Source organism: Delphinapterus leucas, chromosome 16 (assembly GCF_059928025.1).
Source record: "Delphinapterus leucas isolate spDelLeu-1000000601 "Yukka" chromosome 16, BTC_Dleu_Yukka2, whole genome shotgun sequence".
Classification (NCBI taxonomy): Eukaryota; Metazoa; Chordata; class Mammalia; order Artiodactyla; family Monodontidae; genus Delphinapterus; species Delphinapterus leucas.
Window position 1 is genome coordinate 68,243,108 of NC_143144.1, and position 18,610 is coordinate 68,261,717.

Genomic DNA, 18,610 nt, shown 5'->3' on the forward strand with positions numbered 1-18,610 from the left:
AGTCTGGAAGATTTTCAGAGAATGGTAAGTAGTGTGAGTCAGGTTTGGAGAGATGAATTAGAACTTTGAGATGATGGCTTTCTTTGAAAGCAGTGAAGCATCAGCAGTTTGGCACAGTAATCGTATATGATCACATATTTGCTAAATGCCTTTCATGCTCTTTGGACTAGTACTATTTTCTAAGTGTCCACAGTTAATTATGAGATATTTGGCAAGTTATTTAAACAGTCTTAGCCTTAGTTTTCTTATCTGTATAAATGTAGTAAATAGCTCTCAAACTTGTGGATAAATGACAAAGTGCCCAGCCTAGTGCCTGGTAAATAGGCATTCTGTAAATATTAGTTTATCTACCTTCCCTAAAGATCCTTAGTCTTTTCTTACTATCTCCAATTGCTTGACTGTCTTAGCTCATAAAAGTCTCAAAGGTTTTGTACTGTATTTGGTGTTTATATTAACGTAGGTTTTATGATGTAAACACATGAAATAACATGCTTTCAGTAAAATTTTTCATTAACATTCAGTGCCTTAGTTCATTTGGCATGGTAATGTGAAAAGTACTACTAGTTTGTCGTCATGTATTGGACTGAGCCATATGAAATTGCCAATATGTGACTGTCACCTACAAAAATGATAATTTCATGTGATTCAACTTAGTATAACTTATGACTATAACTGGTATAGCAGTAGATGGTTAAAATACTTAGAATTCTTTTCCTTCATTTTCTTTTTAAGAGCCTGATAATTTAAGTGACTCTCTCTTTTCTGGTGATGAAGAAAATGCTGGGACTGAGGAAATAAAGAATGAGATAAATGGAAATTGGATTTCGGCATCCTCCATTAATGAAGCTAGAATTAATGCCAAGGTGAAAAGGCGGCTACGGAAAAACTCGTCCCGGGACTCCGGCAGAGGCGATTCCGTCAGTGATAACGGAAGTGAAGGCCTTAGAAGTGGAGTAACTGTACCAACCAGTCCAAAGGGAAGGTTGCTAGATAGGCGATCCAGATCTGGGAAAGGAAGGGGACTACCAAAGAAAGGTTAGTATATACCACGTCCAAAGACACAAATGGAAAAAATATTATCTGATTATTATACTACAGTTTCCTTGTTCTAAGAATGAGAGAAATTTAAACAGTGATAATGTTAAAGTTTTATGGCTTGTATATGTTTTTACATAGTAATAATCTGAGGACCATACCACTTTTTCTTTTAAGTTGAACCTTTTTTTCTTGTTTGAGTAGATTAGTTTTCTTGAGCAGTACTTTATCTCATATTTCCAGCAAAATACACACCAGTGTTCTTCACAGTTAAGAATTGTGCATGTATTCTCTAATTCTGCTTGAAAGAAGTAGGGTCAGAAATTCATCATGTCTATTATCTAATGAATCTAATTAGTTATGTCCATTGTTAAGAATACATGATAAATATAATTTGACTGGTAATATCTGGGTCAGAATTTTGATAATTTTGTAGATCTGGTTCTGAGTTCTTTTCAGGTCTGTTTGTTTTAGGTACTGGAGTGGAATGGTCTTGTTTCACTGCTGTATCTCCAGTGCCTGGAGTAGTGACTAGCAATCTGGGTACTTAAATATTTGTTGAATGAGGGGTCTGTCAGCCTCTGTCTGTCGTAGAATTTTGATGCAATTTGGAGATTTCACCAACTTCTAAATGGTGGGAGCTTCAAATTATGGCCTAGGATACTTGTAAAATGTTTTTGTGCCCTGTCAGAAATTGTTATTTTTGTTGAATGACTCTGCAACCATTGGCTGGGTCAAAATGAAACCTAGTTATCAGATTCTGTTTCGCTCTGGTGGCAAGAATTATACTCTATGTGTAAAATAAAAACCTCCCCCCCCAAAACTGGTGATACTGTACAAGTTCTTTAAAAATAATGCAATATACTGAGCTTATAAAAACATTTCAATACGTTTATTTAGTAAAGCAACTTTGAAAGTTGGAATTATTAAACCTCTGCTGGTGAATTTGTATGTAGAGAAGTAGAAATGATGATTAGTTCTGTTAATGCTTCAATAGCATTAGTTATTTGTAACATATTTCTAGTCGTGAAGTATTTGTTTCTTTTTATATCTAAAGAGTATTTGACTTTAAAACATTTGATGGTGGTCAGTGTACTTCTTTTTTGAATAATTTGTCCCTTGTGGCATTTTCCATGCCACATCTTTCTGGCTCAGCATATTTCTTTTTTGTTGTTGCTGTTCCCAAGATATGTCAGATAGAATTTAGAGCTCCACTGCAGTATCACTTGCCTTGAGGTCACCACTACAGCTATTTTTCTGATTTTTTTGGTTTGTTTGTTTGTTTGTTTTTGCTTTTATTTTAAAGCATCTGCCTTTTTAGTTTTAACTTTGTAGGCTATTTCAACTTGTTTTTCTGGAAATAGGTTATAAACTATGTAATATCTAATCATTACTGAAAAATCAGTGATCTGAATAAAAAGAGGCTTAACATAATTCTCAACTGGCAAAATCACTAGCATAGAAATTAAAATACAGTTTTTTAAACTGCTATTGAATTAACACCTGAACATCTAGAATTATTTCAGATTTCAATTAAAATTTATGAACTATGGACATTATGCGCTCTCCTTTCTCAGTTCTAAACTTTTTCAGGTGGTGCTGGAGGCAAAGGTGTCTGGGGTACACCTGGACAGGTATATGATGTGGAGGAGGTAGATGTGAAAGATCCTAACTATGATGATGACCAGGTAGAAGTGTTTTACTTTCTGTAATATATACTTAAAATACTTATAAACTTTTTGACCTCATGTTTGTAGTATGCTCATATATTTGTCAAATCATGTATTCTATATGTATACTCTATACCATTCAAATCATATATATATATAATTTTATAATGTGTGATTATAATTTGTGTGATTATCTGATATGTATATGAGTGTGTATATATGTGTGTACACATATTACACACATTAGTATGTATATCTAAATCATATATATATTCAGTCCTTTCAGACTGTCAGGTTAATTTTGGATTAGAAAACCAAGTTAACTGATAGTAATGTATGAATAATTTGCACTTGGTTTCTGAATTTAATAAGTAGACATGGAAATATTTCTAAGGGAACATGAAAAATATATTTTAAAACCAGTAGGATTCAAGTACTATAAAATCTTTGCTAAATGTTCTAATTTTAATATATAGTCTTGAAAGACTTGAAAGTATGTTGTTAGACTGAAGCCAGTCACAAGTTGCATATAAACATTTCAGGGCTTTTTTTGCAGAGAAGGGGGATAGAAGATTATTGGACATCTTATTCTTTTTGAAATTTCAGTTGAATAATGCTTTTTCCTTAAGAGATTTTTTTGTCACTACAACATTGATTTTTGTTATAAGGGCTTTTTTATTATAATACTAATCATGAAGGCTTTGGCTCCTGCTGTTTTGGTTTTTTTTAAGTGCAGTTTTAATGAAAATACTAGGTGTGATAGGAAGCTTAAAGCTTTTTGGTCACTGAGGTATTGGTTTTGTGGGAGAGAGAAAAAAAATTAACAAGATATGGGGGATCAGAAGCAAGTCATATATTTGCTGTAGTTAGTGGTTTTAATCTGTATGTTGGTTTATTGTATTCAGATTTTATAAAAGAACAGTGACATAGATTCTGTTTTTATATTATATAAGTGATCAAAGCATGTAGCATCTCTTTTTCTTGCCCTGAATGGGTATTACTAACCAGTTGGAGTATAAAATTGTGAAACAGTTTCAGTTCATCTGAATATTTTGTTCTTTAATTTATAACTTTCTGCTGCTTCCCTTTCCAGGAAAACTGTGTTTATGAAACTGTAGTTTTGCCTTTGGATGAAACGGCATTTGAGAAGACTTTAACACCAATCATACAGGAATATTTTGAGCACGGAGATACTAATGAAGTTGCGGTAGGTTTAAAGTTGAAAGTATAATTTATTTAATATAGGAGAGCAGACACTGTTAAAAGCAAAACATCGTATTCAGAATGATCTTGGATCACTGAAAAAGTTTAAGCATTTTCTTATGCATAAATGAATTTCTAACTAAGAAATGGACTAAAATTTTATTTAGACCACTTCTTACCTATTTGGGATCAGATGAGGGCTTTGTGCCATTTTCTTCTCTGAAAAATGGCACAACACAATAATTTTTATAATTATAGCATTTTTATAATTGATAGTTTATAAAATATAATTAACAATTTCAAGGCATTTATGGACCTTCTAAAATGTCCTTAGGGATCTCATTAAAAATGCCTCAGTTCCATTTTTTTGACATTCATTTCAATGCTTAGGACTAGAATAAAATTTATCTTTGTACTCTGTCCAGAAAAGAACACAGATACAAAAGTTTGGAAAAGAATGCATACAGAAATCAAGAGAACAAATGTGTGGTGGTTTTTTGTTTTAAATTTATTTATTTAATTAATTAATTTAATTTTTGTCTGCTTGGGTCTTGGTTGCTGTGTGCGGGCTTTCTCTAGTTGTGGTGAGCGGGGTCTACTCTTTGTTGTGGTGTGCGAGCTTCTCATTGTGGTGGCTTCTCTTGTTGTGGAGCACAGGCTCAAGGCATGTGGGCTTCAGTAGTTGTGGCACGTGGGCTTCAGTAGTTGTGGCACACGGGCTTCAGTAGTTATGGTTCGCGGGCTCTAGAGCACAGGCTCAGTAGTTGTGGCACATGGGCTTAGTTGCTCCGTGGCATGTGGGATCTTCCTGGACCAGGGCTCGAACCCATGTCCCCTGCATTGGCAGGTGGATTCTTAACCACTGCACCACCAGGGAAGCCCCACAGATGTGTTTTTGAAGCATAATTTGTATGGGAACATTTACTGTGTTACGAATTGTTTGTAAAGTAAATCTAAAAGGGTAAAATTTTTAATTATTGGTCTAGTTCAGTAGTTTAGTATTACTGACTTAAAGTAATAAAATTGCATCTCCATAGAAGATTTTTATAATTTAGATTCTTTTAATTCAGACTGGGTTTTCTTTTTTTTTTTGTGGTACGCGGGCCTCTCACTGTTGTGGCCTCTCCCGTTGCGGAGCACAAGCTCCGGACGCACAGGCTCAGCGGCCATGGCTCACGGGCCCAGCCGCTCCGCGGCATGTGGGATCTTCCTGGACCGGGGCACGAACCTGTGTCCCCTGCATCGGCAGGCGGACTCTCAACCACTGCGCCACCCGGGCAGCCCCTAGACTGGGTTTTCTTGGTTTGTCTGATAATATGAGGTTTGATAGCTTTGAGGTTTTGTAGGAATAAAACCAAGTATTTGTTCAGCTTACCTAACCGGTGTCCTCGTTAGTAGTCGTTACTTTAAGTAACTGAGTTACAAGTTAGTCTCTGTGGTCATACTGCCTATTTTCCACTTCCAACCTGGGCACTCCTCTGGGTGCCCTCAGCAAATACTTAATTTTTCTGTGCTTTGGGTGTGGTGAGTATGATGATAATACATCCCTCAAAGAGTATAAACTAAGGTGGCTGTTATAATTCTTGATACACTGTAAGTGGTCAGTAAGTATTAGCTACTGCTATTATATTTTTTAAGAGAAAATTTTACTTTATCCCAGCATTTAAAACAATAATCCCACTTAAAAACAGTGGTTTAAGATCTCATTTTAAACTTTATATGAAAGTACGAATATTTGGGTGAAGAGAGTATAAACAGCTTATGATAATGTAAAATGAATTTCCCTACAAATGCTCATAAAACACTATTTCTAGAAGTAATAGAGTATAAGGCAGAGGGTTAGTTAACTCCTAACACCAAACTTAACAATACTATGTAGTTTAATAAACTATTTTAGGTGTAGTTCACATTCTTGATTTTAGTGATGTTCAGACAGTTGAAGCTTAAAGTGGATCAGTATTTATATGTAGAAAAAGATGTATTTATTTTATCCCCAAATTTTGAGTGTTTCTCTGATTTTTTCCAGTCAAGGAGAGAGAAGGATATATGGGTAATATCTTGATTTTTTTCAAAAATAAAATAAAATTAAATTGAACTATAGGCAGTGACATACTTTTTATTTTTTTGAATAGGAAATGCTAAGAGATTTAAATCTTGGTGAAATGAAAAGTGGAGTACCAGTGTTGGCAGTGTCATTGGCATTGGAGGGAAAAGCTAGTCATAGAGAAATGACATCTAAGCTTCTTTCTGACCTTTGTGGGACAGTAATGAGCACAAATGATGTAGAAAAATCATTTGATAAATTGTTGAAAGATCTACCTGAATTAGCATTGGATACTCCTAGAGCACCACAGGTTTGTATGATTCTTCCTTTTGTTCATTCTCTCCGTCTACTTCACTTGCAAGTATAGAACTAATACATACTGCTAGGAAATTTTATTAGATGAAAGAAGAAAAACTGGCCCATATTCCCTGTCACACAAAGATAGGCCTCTAATGTTTTAGTGTATTTTTCCCTAGCTGTTTCCACCCCCGCAACATAGTTTTCATCACACTGTAATTTTATATCTTACTTTTCCCCCCCATGCTCTGTATAGTTTCTAGGTCATGTTTTTTTGCTGTCTGTATATTCTCTATTACATGTAGTTAGGATGTTTCATGAGCTAGGATTTTTAAAAAATGTAGATTGTTATAATTGAGGATTGAGTTTGCTTCACTAATGTTTATTATAAAAATAATGATAAATAAGATTGTTCCCTTTTGTAGCTTTGTGGGGAAATAATTAAAAAATTCATGACTTATGTATGCTTTTGTTGTTTAGATTCTGTTCAAAGCCTTTTACTTTTATTAGATTTCATACATGCTTGACACTATAATATGACTTTCTGGTTTGAAATTGAAAATGTGTGAAATCATTGCTATTTACCTGAGCAGAGTTTTAAAGCAAGGTAGGAGCACTTTACTTAAACATTAATTTAGGAATAGACTATAGGTAGGTTAACATAAATGCTGTTTCTGTTTTACTTTCCTGTGACAGACAGTAAGTAGTCTGTGTCAGTATTGAACTGTGATTCAAACATGAATTTTTTTTCTTTTTATACAATACCCATACTTTAAAAAAAAGCTGTACGTAAGTTAATAGTCATTATAGAAGTTTTGAAAAATAAAAGGCAAAAGGAAGAAAGGCCAGCAAAAATAACCACTGTTAACTGTTAACCTTTTGGTGTTTAAATCTTCTGTTCTACTTTTTGTGGGTATATATCAGTGTATGGTTTTTACATATCCTTACGTTTTTTGTTTTAATAAAAAGTGGAATCATACTGTATATGTTACTTGGTAAACTTGATTTTTCTTACACCATAAAATGTGGTAAACATATTTGGCCACACGGTGTACCATCTTACGTATATACCATTCAACCACACAATTACTGTTAGACACTAAGTTGTTTCCAGTTTTTTTAAGAAATAATGCTATGAACATACTTTCAGATAAATATTTCTGCATAGCTTTTCCCCCTCAGATAAATTCCTTTAATCAAACAGTTTTGAGAGACCATAGTCCAATTTTTTTCTTTCCAGAAGAGATGTTTCTCTTGACTATTAAGTCATTGAATTACTAGCAAGTATTTTTGATTATATGCTATGTTTCAAGCAGTGTGCAATGTGTTAGGGATTCAGTAGTGAGCAAAACAGATATTTTATGCCCCCATGGCTTTTAACTTGAAGGTTAAGATGTGGGAGTGTATGCCAGGCATAAACAGTAGGTACTAAATAGGTGTTTTTTGAATACTCCAACATGTCTTAGGTATTGACTGTGTAGTTCAACCATTCTTTATCATTTATGTTTTTAGAAATTGTGTCCTATAAAGCTTTATTTTAGATTTTTTTATATAGCTCTTTTTTTTTTCTTATTACAGTTGGTGGGCCAGTTTATTGCTAGAGCTGTTGGAGATGGAATTTTATGTAATACCTATATTGATAGTTACAAAGGAACTGTAGATTGTGTACAGGCTAGGTAAGTAAATTAATTTTCCTACTTAGACTTTCAAAATAGGGGAAAGTTCTGCAGGATTCTGTTGAAATGACACTTGAATTAATCAGACTTTGTGGACACCTATTTGTCATTTTTGTGTACTCTTTACCATTAAAACAAAATTGAGAGATTCTTGACATGATATAACAGAAAGAAGACAGTACTATAATGCAGAAGTTCTGGGTTTTAGCTAAACTGTTAGCTACCTTTATGTCAAGCCACTTTTCTCTCGGCCTCAGTTTCCTTATTTATAAAATGAAAGGATGGGACTTGGAATGTTTTTTAAGGTCCCTTTAGGCTTTAATATTCTGTAATTATTTAATATTCTAATAAGATGGACAGTATTAACAAAGGAGCCCTGTTTTCAATTTTATATTTATTTGCTATAGAAATCTTAGGAAATAATGTTTTTCACTTTTTTATTTGGTATAATTTTAAGCTAAATGTGATAATTGGGAGTTATGCTCAGTGATTTTTCATCACTTCCTGGAAACCTAGACTTGTACTTAGCCATGTCTTAGGTTTTCACAGGTGTAGATATTAATTTTCTAGGACTACTTCAGGTCAGAGTGGCATGGTTGCCCTGGTGGAAAGGCATGGATCTATGTAAAAGTTAGTTTTAGGTGAAACATTCCTTCTCAGGCTAGATCAGTAATTTTGAAATAACGTTATTAGACTTTTGTTGACCAAGAAATGGAAATGAGTGAGAGAATATTAATACGAGAAGTAACTTTTTTTTTTCCCAACTTTTTATCTTGAAAAATAGTTTTTTAAGAGACTTCTGAACTTTAGGTTGTTTTTATGTTATATGAAAGCTTTTAGTGTATATGGGGTTTTTTCCCCCAACTTCATCCATAATTTGGTCAATCTCAAGCATGTCCATATGTCAAAATTAACTTTTTTTTTTTTTTTTTTTGGTAGAGCTGCTCTGGACAAGGCTACCGTGCTTCTGAGTATGTCTAAAGGTGGAAAGCGCAAGGACAGTGTTTGGGGCTCTGGAGGTGGGCAGCAGTCTCTTAACCACCTTGTTAAAGAGGTAACTACTGGGCATTGTCTTTAGCTTAATTTGTATGTATTCTTCAGGGAAACAAACTCTGCCCTCTAGCTGGTATTTTTGTGGACAAAAATTAATTTCAGTCTTATAGCTGCAGGTAGAAAATGGAATAATCCTTATATTTTTGGATTTATGCCCTTTTGCTATAAATTATACAATAATTATATAGTCATTAAATTTTTATGGTTTCTCTGACTTAAACTAAGACTGTGTTAAGTTAAAGGGGCTTTCATGAAGTTAAAGGGGTTTTCATGAAGAAGGCTGTGTAGGAACCTCAAAGGAATACCTAAAGTCTTTTTCTTGGAATGTAAAATTTTTCAGACTGTTGAGTTTCTGTTTTGTAGTTATTCAGTAAATGTCCATATTTATAAGAGCAGTTTGAAACTGGATGGTCTCAGATTGTAAGTTATGCATTATGAACACTAGAGTAGATCAGAGTGGTAGATTTTTGTAGGGAAGTTCACTACCTGTATGCATTCTTTAAAAGAAAAAGTAATTGGTTTTTGCATTAATACCAGATTTATTCTCTATGGATTTTTTTTTCTGGCAGCAAAGTGATATTCTATAATAAGAAACCAGAAAAAGTAGTTAATCCTAGTTGAAGATTTTTAAGAAAATTAGAAGATTTATATAGTACATGTGCTTCTGATTTTTGAGTATAATCTTTCATGTGACTATAGTTTTGATATTTAATAAATATTTTAATGATATGTATACCAAGTTTGAGTGTTAAGGAGCTCTAAATATTGTTAGAGCTTTGACCAGTTTTGTTTTTATATATGTTAAGGTAGATGAGTTGGTGTTTGTAATGTCATGATTGCAATATCTGTTTTAAAAAATTTTTCAAGTTATTACAAAAATTGAGGTATAAAAACATGGAAATACCAGAGCAGTTCAGCAAGAAAATAAAATAAAGGCATCTAAGTTGGAAAAGAAGAAGTAAAACTATCTCTGTTCCCAGATGACGTGATCTGTATACAGAAAATCCAAGTGAATTCTCAAAAAAACAAAAACACCAAACTATTATAAACAAATTCAGCACAGTTGCAGGATACAAGATCAGTGTACAGAATTTAATTCTAGGTCTTTTGTACACTAGCAATGCAATGAATGGTCTGAAATGAAATTAAGAAACATTTGCATTTGTAATAGCATAAAAAAGATTAAAATACAAAGGAATAAATTTAACAAAGGAAGTGCAAATCTTGTGCACCAAAAACTGCAAAACACTGTTGAAAGAAATTAAATAAGGCCTAAATAAGTAGAAAGATATCCCATGTTTATGGACTGAAAGATTTAATATTCTTAGGATGATAATGCTTCTCAAAATTAATATTTTGAGAAACTGCCAAACTGTTTTATGGTATGTGAATTATCACAACAACAAAAAATGGTCACGATGAAAATTGAAGTAAAACTACCAATATATGAGGTTGACATTATTTGGATATTCATTTATTTTATATGGAAGGATGAGTTGGACAGAGAGGACTTTTAGAAATATATACATGTATTTATAATTTATCGTTCTCAACAATGCATGGGACCCAATGGGAAACACTTAAATACTTTAAATTAATAACAAAGTTAAAAAACTAAGTGATGTAATTTAAATAATAAATATATTAGCTTATAATTATAAAGTGAAAATACTTTATTCAAGTAACATGCTTCAAATATTTATTTTCCTAAAGCATGATAATAGCAATTATTCATCAAGATATACTCTGTTGATCAAATTTTACTATACTTTTAATGGAAATACATTGTAGAAGTTGAAAGTAGAACATACTTAAATGAGATTTCAGTCAGCCAATATTCATTGAGTGTCTACTAGGTGCAAAGATTATTTTAACAGGCGATGTATAGGGGAGGACATTCCTCGTTGAAGTTCTTGTGTTGAAAAACTTCTTTTCTCTGGAGCCATAGATGTTCTTGTGCAACTTTCAACAGGAGAGTCAAGACTTGCCTCCTTAGCTATAACTGGAAGCTGAATTACTGACGAACGTTTTAAATAATGGTCCTCAAATCTTCAGTTGTAGAGAAAAGAGAAAACTGCTTTGGAAATCTTTGCCCTGTCTAGTAAAGCCCTATTATCTCTCATTTTTGGGCTCCCACTTAATGTCATGCTGATGGAAATGGGTTTGCACCACTTTAAAAATTCATTTTGAGACTTTCAGTTAGTGCCCTCTAGTGGTATTTAAGGTCCCTTGTTTTACAGGGAGCATTGAAGCATTATATTCACAACTCAGGCCAAACACATCTTAAGTCTACTTATCGATCGCAGTGGATTATTGAAACACACTGAAACACTGCATTACCTTCATGACTATGAACCATTTAAAATTTGGGGATTTCCTTTTTAATTATTAAAAAATTCTGTTATGATAGTGTCATGTCAAGACTATTCTTAGACAACTGTCTGTGACCTATTTATCATGTACTATATTGAGATGAGGGTAAATAAATCCTTAGGCAAAACAGAATTTTTTAAAAATCAAGAATTCTAACACATCTCAATCTTTAAATCTAATAGATTGTTATGCTGCTGAAAGAGTATTTACTCTCTGGAGACATATCTGAAGCTGAACATTGCCTTAAGGAACTGGAAGTACCTCATTTTCACCATGAGCTTGTATATGAAGTACGATTACTTTGACATTCCAAAAAGAATTATTAAGTGTTCCTTTTTGCACCACAGTGACATAATGCTTCTTTAATAACATACATTTTTGTTTTCTTTTAAAAATTTTAATATTGGGGGGAGAGGGTTTTACAATTTTTTCTTTTTTTATCAAGGTATAATTTAGAGTAAAATATACTCTTTAGCTGTGCAGTTCAATGAAGTTTTGACAAATGTATCAAGTCACATATCACTATCTCAGAATATAGAACATTTCCATCACTTCCAAAAGTTTGGGGCTAACCTGCTCCCCTACCACTGTCATCTCCTGGTAACCACTAATCTAATGTTTGTCCCTATAGTTATGCCTTTCCCAGACTATCAGTCATATAAATGGAATCATACTGTGTATCTGACCTTCTTCAGGTAGCATAATGCTTTTAAGATATGTCCATGTCATTTTATGTAACAGTAAATTCACTTTTTAGTGCTGGGTGATATTCCATTGAATAGACCTACCATATTGTTTCCAGTTTGAGTGATTATTAAGAAAAAGCAGTCATAAATATTCACTCACAGGTTTTGTGTGGACATATCTTTTCATTTTTCTCGGGTAAATACCTAGGTGTTGAATTTCTGGATCATACAGTAAGAGTATTTTTAACTTTATAAAAACATTCATATTCATGATATGTACTTTCCAGATTTTTCCTTTATTTTATAATATCTTTATTAAAATAATGTTTTCATTCCAGAATATGTCCCCTTAACATATTGTATTAGATGTTTGGCAGTATGTTAACACAATGCATTGGCTTTAATTTCTATATAGCATCTGTCATTTTATCTCAGATAATGATAATGCCAGGAGGTTTGAGTTAAATGAAAAGTACTTAGATAATGTTTAGCAGTTCTAGATTTAAATCTTAGCCTTGCACTTCTCATCTGTGTGCTTTTGAGTGATTCATTTTAACTTTTAAAGTATTAGTTTCCTCATCTTTTATTATTTATTTATTTATTTCCCCTCCCGACACACACACTGTATTTTATTTTTACAAGAGATAAATAAACTGACACCAAGCATTGTAAATGGATGATCGCAACAAAAGCAACAATGATTGCAACTACCGAACACGAAACACACTCATATTATGTCATATGACATTCAGTCCAGTAATCCTCCACTGCAACAGCTCCTTTACTTTGCAGTGATAATTGATTTGTATATTTTTTGCCTCTGAGTCCTTGTTGGATTTTTTTTTGTTCAAACAAAGTCACAAAAATTATAATTATAATCATCCTCATCTATACATATATATATACACATATTAGAGATGAGATCTGATAGATTTTAGGAGCAGTTTCTTATATGAAAATGAGCAATAATTCAATCATTTATTCCATTTTTAGGCCATTGTAATGGTTTTAGAGTCAACTGGAGAAAGTACATTTAAAATGATTTTGGACTTATTAAAATCTCTTTGGAAATCTTCTACCATTACTCTAGATCAAATGAAAAGAGTAAGTATAACATTATTTTGAACAATTTTTAGGCTTACATCTTAAATATATATGATTGAATACAGATTATGAATTGTCAATGAATTTTCTTTTAGGCTTGTGTAGTAATATTATGCCTATATATATATATATATATATATATATATATATATATATAAATGGTACTGTTTATGTTTGAACCTCTTATAGCCATTTCCTGGAAAGTAATAAATACTCCAGTATTTTTGAACCTGTATTTTGAAAAATGTGATGTGTATGTGTTCTTCAAGAGTTCTAAGATACGATAATTACTTTTTTATATCTAGAGAGAAACATGAATTTCTAACAAATTTATAAAGTACTTAATTTATTCCTATTTGAAATTGTATGCATTGTTATTAAATATTGGTGAGGTTCTTACTTGCCTTTTAGTTTTTAAAAATGTAGTAAATGTATTATAGAGAAGTAGATGGGGAAGAAATGTGTCCAACGTCCCAACATCTAATGTCTGCCTGAAGCTCTTTTGAGAGAACAGTTTTAAAGAAAATATTCTGTAAAAAAAATAGACTTACTCTTTGTACTTTTCGAGGTTAGGATCTGACTGCAGTCTAATTATATGAACACTTGGCCTTAAATATAGATTGATAATAGTGATGGGTTGTATGGCATTATGTATTTTATATGGGCTAACAGCTCTATGTAATTCCATTGTTTTTAGGGTTATGAGAGAATTTACAGTGAAATTCCAGACATTAATCTGGATGTCCCACATTCATACTCTGTGCTTGAGCGATTTGTAGAAGAATGTTTTCAGGCTGGAATAATTTCCAGACAACTCAGAGATCTTTGTCCCTCAAGGTACTTTGTTTATTACTTTCTCAACGTGAAATACTGGCTGAGGTGCTTGGGAGGGCTAAGCTAATTTTCTGTCATTCCAGCTGTGTCTGAAAAATAATTGTATCTTCCCTGAAGTCACTCATCAGTGAAAATCATCTGAATTTATGGAGAAACAAGGGTGAAGCTTATTTTGTTCTCTTGTAAATCTGTATAGGACTACCTCATGAAGCCACAGTTCATTGGAAGGAAAATAATTTTGTGGAGTAGTTCTGTGTACCAGGCTCTGTTCTAAGTGGTTTAAATATTATTTCAGAGTAGATATCACCAGTGAGATGAAAAAATTGAGGCTTACGGCAGTGTAATGTACCTTTTCTAAGGTCACGGTAGAAGCCAAGGATGGATCCAGACTTTTTCTGGCTTTTAAGATCTAGGTTCATTCCTGTATTTCATGTGGGTTCCTTTTGCTCCCTCATAGAATGGAGAATTGGGACTGATTGGATTTTACCGCTCTAGAAAGTGTGTGTGTGATTCTTTTGGAGGTATTATATATGTGCTGCTAGGTTCAAACTCCTTAGGAGTTGATGAATTTTTTTTGTTATTGTTAAAGCTTATAATGAAGTTTGTATTGTAATAGATATAAAAGTTTAGCAACAGCTAACCCTCTGGTCTGGGTCTGTTTTATATTTTAAGTTTTTGTAATTTTTATATGAAGAAGTTTCAGTCTTTATGTATTTTTATGTAAGTGCACTGTGAGAATTAAATCTCAAAAAATACTTCCCGATAGTGTCCTTTGCTCTACAAAGTTTAGAAGCCATTAAGAGAGAAGAAAAAGATAATGGTGGAATATACATTTTAATGGCTTCGTTAAAATGTTTGAAAATGTAGATCTCTACTTTGGTGATGGCATCATTGATGTACTGATGTGCCAAGTGGTATACATCAGTAACAGCTGTCAGCTTTGGCAAGGCTTTCTGCTACTTGCTGCTTCATTTCCAGCCTTGATCTAATATTATAGCGTGAAGCCTTTACGTTCAGGAAAATATAGCTGGTTTACATTTAGACTTAGTATGAAAAGGGGTTAACACTTTGGCACTGGCTCTTTTAAAAAGTTTTTCAGCCTCTTCAAAGGTCTAACTAGTTACTTCTATTGTGGCTTTACTTTCAAGGATCATTTGAAGAGATGTCTAAACCTTCTATGTATTCCATAGAACTTTCACTTTTTATCTCTATCCTTTTGCTTATTTGGACGGAGTGCACATTTATGTGTGACCTTGAATGCGTGTGTGTATTGGTCTAGGGTCAGAGAATAATAAGGGCTAATCCTGCTCAAGTTCTGTTTAGCACTTACTGCTTTAGGCTGCTGTTCAACTGTTCCTCTTGGGCTGCTGTCACTACATGTAGCTAGTGTGTGGTTACATTATAGAGGAAGGTCTCTTGAGTTTGAAATAGCAGAAATCTCAAAATGGGGCATATGGGACTTCCATATGGGAGGTCCAGTGGTAAAGAATCCGCCTTACAATGCAGGGGACATGGGTTCATTTGCTGGTCGGGGAACTAAGATCCCACATGCTGCGGGGCAACTAAGCCCACACACCACAACTACTGAACTCGTGTGCCTCAACAAGAGCCCGCGTGCCGCAAGCTACAGAGCCCACGTGCTGTGGAGCCCGCACGCCGTGACTACAGAGCCCATGCACCCTGGAGCCCATGCACCCTGGAGCCCGCGCACCACAGCTACAGAGCTGATGTGCCCTGGAGCCCACGAGTCACAACTAGAGAGAGTAAACCCGCATGCCACGATTAGAGAGAAGCCTGCGTGCTGCAATGAGACAAGTCCACATGCCGCAATGAAGACCCAACACAGCCAAAAAAAAAGAACATAAATAAATGAGTAAATATTTTTTAAAAAGGGGCATATACTGGAATTAATTGGATTCTGTTTTTCCACATTCAGGTTATGGCTTTTCTATATTTAAACATAGATATTTTGATAGCTTCTGTAGCTCTAGTTTGCATAATTCCCAATCATGTTGGTGTTTCCTATTTGGTTCAGTGTTTAGCTTTCAAATAATATTAATGACATACTGGAAATAAATACAGGCATACCTCATTTCATTGTGCTTTGCAGATGCTGTGTTTTTTACAAATTGAAGGTTTGTGGCAACCCAGCGTTGACAAGTCTATTGGTGCCATTTTCCCAACCAGCATTTGCTCACTTTGTGTCTGTGTTGCATTTTGGTAGTTCTCAGTATTTCTAACCCTCCACCAGCAAAAAGATTAATGACCTGTTAAAGGCTTGGATGATAATTAGCATTTTTCAGCAATAAAGTAGTTTTTAATTTTGATATGTACATTGGGTTTTTAGACATAATGCTTATTGCACACTTAATAGGCCACAGTATTGTGTAAACATAGTTTTAGATTCAGGAAACCAAAAAATTCATGTGATTGTAATGTGATAGCACTTTATTGTGGTGATCTGGAACTGAACCCACAATAATTTTGAGGCATGTTTGTATTAAATTTCCAAACAGCATAATAATGTTTGCCTTATTTATATTTTAATTTTTTTTTTACATGACTTCATTTGGACAGTGAACTTATTTCAATCATCAAGCTTTTATTTAACTAAAAACTGCTCAGATTAAGCAGTTCATTTGATATGTTCTAGGATATGTATCAGGGGAAGTCTTTTCAAAAGACTTAGAGGAATGCTGATTTTTAAAAATATAAATGACAATACACCCCTTCAAAAATTAATGAATAACCAAAAACGATGAAGTTTTAAATTCTTTTAGTTGACTGTAGTCAGAATTTTTCTTGTTTGTGGTTTTTTTTTTTAACATCTTTATTGGAGTATAATTGCTTTACAATGGTGTGTTAGTTTCTGCTTTATAACAAAGTGAATCAGTGATACATATTATTATATCCCCATATCTCTTCCCTCTTACGTCTCCCTCCCCCCCCCCTCCCTATCCCACCCCTCTAGGTGGTCACAAAGCACTGAGCTGTTCTCCCTGTGCTATTTGGCTGCTTCCCACTAGCTGTTAGTTTTACATTTAGTAGTGTATATATGTCCATGCCACTCTCACACTTTGTCCCAGCTTACCCTTCCCCTTCCCCGTGTCCTCAAGTCCATTCTCTAGTAGGTCTGTGTCTTTATTCCCATCTTGCCCCTAGGTTCTTCATGACCTTTTTTTCAGCTTCCATATATATGTGTCAGCATACGGTATTTGTTTATCTCCTACTGACTTACTTGACTCTGTATAACAGACTCTAGGTCCATCCACCTCACTACAGATAACTCAATTTCGTTTCTTTTTATGGCTGAGTAATACTCCATTGTATATATGTGCCACATCTTCTTTATCCATTCATCTGTTGATGGACACTTGGGTTGCTTCCATGTCCTGGCTATTGTGAATAGAGCTGCAGTGAACATTGTGGTACATGACTCTTTTCGAATTATGGTCTTCTCAGGTTATATGCCCAGTAGTGGGATTGCTGGGTCATATGGTAGTTCTATTTGTAGTTTTTTAAGGAACCTCCATACTGCTCTCCATAGTGGCTGTATCAATTTACATTCCCACCAATAGTGCAAGAGGGTTCCCTTTTCTCCACACCCTCTCCAGCATTTATTGTTTGTAGATTTTTTGGTGATGGCCATTCTGACTGGTGTGAGATGGTATCTCATTGTAGTTTTGATTTGCATTTCTCTAACGATTAATGATGTTGAGCATTCTTTCATGTGTTTGTTGGCAATCTGTATATCTTTTTTGGAGAAATGTCTATTTAGGTCTTCTGCCCATTTTTGGATTGGGTTGTTTGTTTTTTTGATATTGAGCTGCATGAGCTGCTTGTAAATTTTGGAGATTAATCCTTTGTCAGTTGCTTCATTTGCAAATATTTTCGCCCATTCTGAGGGTTGTCTTTTGGTCTTGTTTATGGTTTCCGTTGCTATGCAAAATCTTTAAGTTTAATTAGGTCCCATTTGTTTATTTTTGTTTTTATTTCCATTTCTCTAGGAGGTGGGTCAAAAAGGATCTTGCTGTGATTTATGTCATAGAGTGTTCTGCCTATGTTTTCCTCTAAGAGTTTGATAGTGTCTGGCCTTACATTTAGGTCTTTAATCCATTTTGAGTTTATTTTTGTGTATGGTGTTAGGGAGTGTTCTAATTTCATTCTTTCACATGTAGCTGTCCAGTTTTCCCAGCACCCCTTACTGAAGAGGCTGTCTTTTCTCCATTGTATATTCTTGTCTCCTTTATCAAAGATAAGGTGACCATATGTGCGTGGGTTTAGGGCTTTCTATCCTGTTCCATTGATTTATATTTCTGTTTTTGTGCCAGTACCATACTGTCTTGATTACTGTAGCTTTGTAGTATAGTTTGAAGTCCGGGAGCCTGATTCCTCCAGCTCTGTTTCTAAAGATTGCTTTGGCTATTCGGGGTCTTTTGTGTTTCCATAAAAATTGTGAAATTTTTTTGTTCTAGTTCTGTGAAAAATGCCATTGGTAATTTGATAGGGATTGCATTGAATCTGTAGATTGCTTTGGAAATTAATGAATAACCAAAAAAGATGAAGTTTTAAATTCTTTTAGTTGACTGTAGTCAGAATTTGTATCTGTTTTCATGTTTGTGTTCTTTTCATTGC

The 18,610-nt window shown here is 34.0% G+C and overlaps 1 protein-coding gene across 3 annotated transcripts in view; it reads left to right on the forward strand.

The window, feature by feature from the left end:
• PDCD4 (programmed cell death 4) overlaps nt 1-18,610 on the forward strand; it is a 29,903-nt gene that overhangs the window by 10,545 nt on the left and 748 nt on the right. Inside the window, exons 3-12 of one of the 3 annotated variants that reach the window (XM_089898168.1) lie at nt 733-1,035; nt 2,629-2,723; nt 3,799-3,912; nt 6,041-6,262; nt 7,828-7,925; nt 8,865-8,979; nt 11,534-11,641; nt 13,031-13,141; nt 13,839-13,978; nt 14,059-18,606. In XM_089898168.1, coding sequence (XP_089754294.1) covers nt 733-1,035; nt 2,629-2,723; nt 3,799-3,912; nt 6,041-6,262; nt 7,828-7,925; nt 8,865-8,979; nt 11,534-11,641; nt 13,031-13,141; nt 13,839-13,978; nt 14,059-14,068 — 1,316 coding nt within the window. In that variant the 3' untranslated portion in view covers nt 14,069-18,606. Of the gene's footprint in view, nt 1-732; nt 1,036-2,628; nt 2,724-3,798; nt 3,913-6,040; nt 6,263-7,827; nt 7,926-8,864; nt 8,980-11,533; nt 11,642-13,030; nt 13,142-13,838; nt 13,979-14,058; nt 18,607-18,610 lie in introns of those variants that run through there. The other 2 variants (XM_022568796.3, XM_022568795.3) reach the window with 2 other exon arrangements.